At 43.8% G+C, this 2500-nt stretch overlaps 2 protein-coding genes and 1 long non-coding RNA gene across 4 annotated transcripts in view; 2 read left to right on the forward strand and 1 right to left on the reverse strand.

Moving 5' to 3' along the window:
* The window catches only part of LOC113657299, a 1727325-nt gene that overhangs the window by 807022 nt on the left and 917803 nt on the right, over window positions 1-2500 (forward strand). The window lies entirely within an intron of this gene.
* The window catches only part of LOC125146171, a 1103650-nt gene that overhangs the window by 633556 nt on the left and 467594 nt on the right, over window positions 1-2500 (reverse strand). The gene's annotated exons all lie outside the window — the stretch shown is intronic.
* Window positions 1705-2500, forward strand: part of hdgfl3 (HDGF like 3) — an 8390-nt gene continuing 7594 nt past the window's right edge. The window contains exon 1 of one of the 2 annotated variants that reach the window (XM_047822150.1): window positions 1705-2248. In XM_047822150.1, coding sequence (XP_047678106.1) covers window positions 2165-2248 — 84 coding nt within the window. In that variant the 5' untranslated portion in view covers window positions 1705-2164. The remainder of the gene's footprint in view (window positions 2249-2500) is intronic. The other variant, XM_047822151.1, reaches the window with a different exon arrangement.

Here is a 2500-nt window from a genome sequence, read left to right on the forward strand (position 1 = left end):
TCGCATGGCTGTCCCGTACAGCTTCACCTTGTGCAAAGTGTGCTGACTTGTTGAACGATGCACAGTGACACCATCTGCAGCAAGATGATGTTGTAGGTCTTTGGAGGTGGTCTGTGGGCTGTTTGTGAAGCTCTCACCATCCTTCACCTCTCCAATATTTTACTTGTCCTGCCACTTCTGGCCTTAACAAGAACTGTGCCTGTGGTCTTCCATGTCCTCACTATGTTCCTCACAGTGACACTGACAGCTTATATCTCTGCCATAACTTTTTGTAGCCTTCCCCTAAACCATAATGTTGACCAATCTTTGTTTTCAGGTCATTTGAGAGCTGTTTTCAGGCCTCCATGTTGTCACTCTTCATAAGAGAGACAAAGAGAACAACAACGTGCAACTGGCCTTAAATACCTTTTCTCATGATCAGATGAACCTGTCTATGAAGTTCAAGGCTTAATGAGCCACCAAACCAATTGTGTGTTCAGTAGTATAAATGTGTGTGTTCAGTAGTATAAATGTGTGTGTGTTCAGTAGTATAAATGTGTGTGTTCAGTAGTATAAATGTGTGTGTTCAGTAGTATAAATGTGGGTGTTCAGTAGTATAAATGTGTGTGTGTTCAGTAGTATAAATGTGTGTGTTCAGTAGTATAAATGTGTGTGTTCAGTAGTATTAATGTGTGTGTTCAGTAGTATAAATGTGTGTGTTCAGTAGTATAAATATGTGTGTGTTCAGTAGTATAAATGTGTGTGTTCAGTAGTATAAATGTGTGTGTGTTCAGTAGTATAAATGTGTGTTCAGTAGTATAAATGTGTGTGTGTTCAGTAGTATAAATGTGTGTGTTCAGTAGTATAAATGTGTGTGTGTTCAGTAGTATAAATGTGTGTGTGTTCAGTAGTATAAATGTGTGTGTGTTCAGTAGTATAAATATGTGTGTGTTCAGTAGTATAAATGTGTGTGTTCAGTAGTATAAATGTGTGTGTGTTCAGTAGTATAAATGTGTGTGTGTTCAGTAGTATAAATGTGTGTGTTCAGTAGTATAAATATGTGTGTGTTCAGTAGTATAAATGTGTGTGTGTTCAGTAGTATAAATGTGTGTGTTCAGTAGTATAAATGTGTGTGTGTTCAGTAGTATAAATGTGTGTGTTCAGTAGTATAAATGTGTGTGTTCAGTAGTATAAATGTGTGTGTGTTCAGTAGTATAAATGTGTGTGTTCAGTAGTATAAATGTGTGTGTGTTCAGTAGTACAGGTTTCTGGGACACGACCCAGGTTCAGACCAAGCCGTCCCTTTCAGACAGTTTCCTGTTGCATGGACAATCGGTCCTGTTGGATGTGGTTGGTCCTCTGTGGTAGTTGTGCTGTTATTACCCCCTCGATACACCACAGAGAGACACACACCAACAATTTGTCCTAATTTGAACTCTATGAAACTATTTGAAATGTCTCTCATTATGTCGTTTGGATTGAAATGTCTGATGTCCAGCTGTGTTCATGCTCTAGCTGAACCTTCACACACTGCTCAGACTGAGGGAAGGTTGAGCACCAGACTGAGGAGATATAGGTGTAAAACTGCACTGTTTCAGTTTCATTGTCCAAACTGTGCTCACTTTAGTTGTACATGTTCACTTCAGTGTTACGTGTCTTCAGGTGTGTGTTCAGTAGTGTGTGCGCGCGCCAGCATTAGCCACCAGGGAGAAAACAGCACCGCGCGCCACAATTTTGCGCGCGAACAGGTCACATTTTCAGTTTCATATTTACGCAGGACTTCATTAACGCGCGCGCTCACACACACACACACACACACACACACACACACACACACACACACACACACACACACACACACCGCGGCGTTGCTCTCTCCATCCTCGGAGACGCTGGATGGGATTTTTTTTCTGTTGACCTTCACACATATTTGGGATTTGAACAGAGAGAAAGAGAGACAGAGCAGAGAAGGAGAAGAAAGAAGAAGAGGAGTGTGTTGTGTTGTGTTGAGTGTGTGTGAGGTGGTTTTTTTTATTCCCGGGCCTTTTCTCTCTCTCTCTCTCTCTCTATCTCTCTCTCACTCTCTCTTCATTATTTATTTCCGTTATTGATGGTGGAGATTTCCGCGCCTGCACGAATCGCGTGGTGACATTAGTGACATTTTGGGTGTTTCCGTGCGCGCGCCATGGCTCGGCCGCGACCCCGCGACTATAAAGCAGGAGATCTGGTTTTCGCCAAGATGAAGGGATACCCGCACTGGCCCGCGAGGGTGAGTACCGAGCCGAGCCGCGCTCCCGCGCTCACAGTCCGGCCGCACGAGCCACGACGCCCCGCTGCTGCGCTCCGGCTCTAGGCCTGTCATTTTATTCCCACAGCTGGGGAACGAATTCGGTATTAAACCGGTTTCAAGGTCCATTTTGTGTCCTTTGTGTGTAAGGCAATGGCTGTTTCCTCTCAGGTGTGTGTGTGTGTGTGTGTGTGTGTGTGTGTGTGTGTGTGTGTGTGTGTGTGTGTGTTCGCT

The sequence above is a fragment of the Tachysurus fulvidraco genome, chromosome 13 (genome assembly GCF_022655615.1).
Source record: "Tachysurus fulvidraco isolate hzauxx_2018 chromosome 13, HZAU_PFXX_2.0, whole genome shotgun sequence".
NCBI lineage: Eukaryota > Metazoa > Chordata > Actinopteri > Siluriformes > Bagridae > Tachysurus > Tachysurus fulvidraco.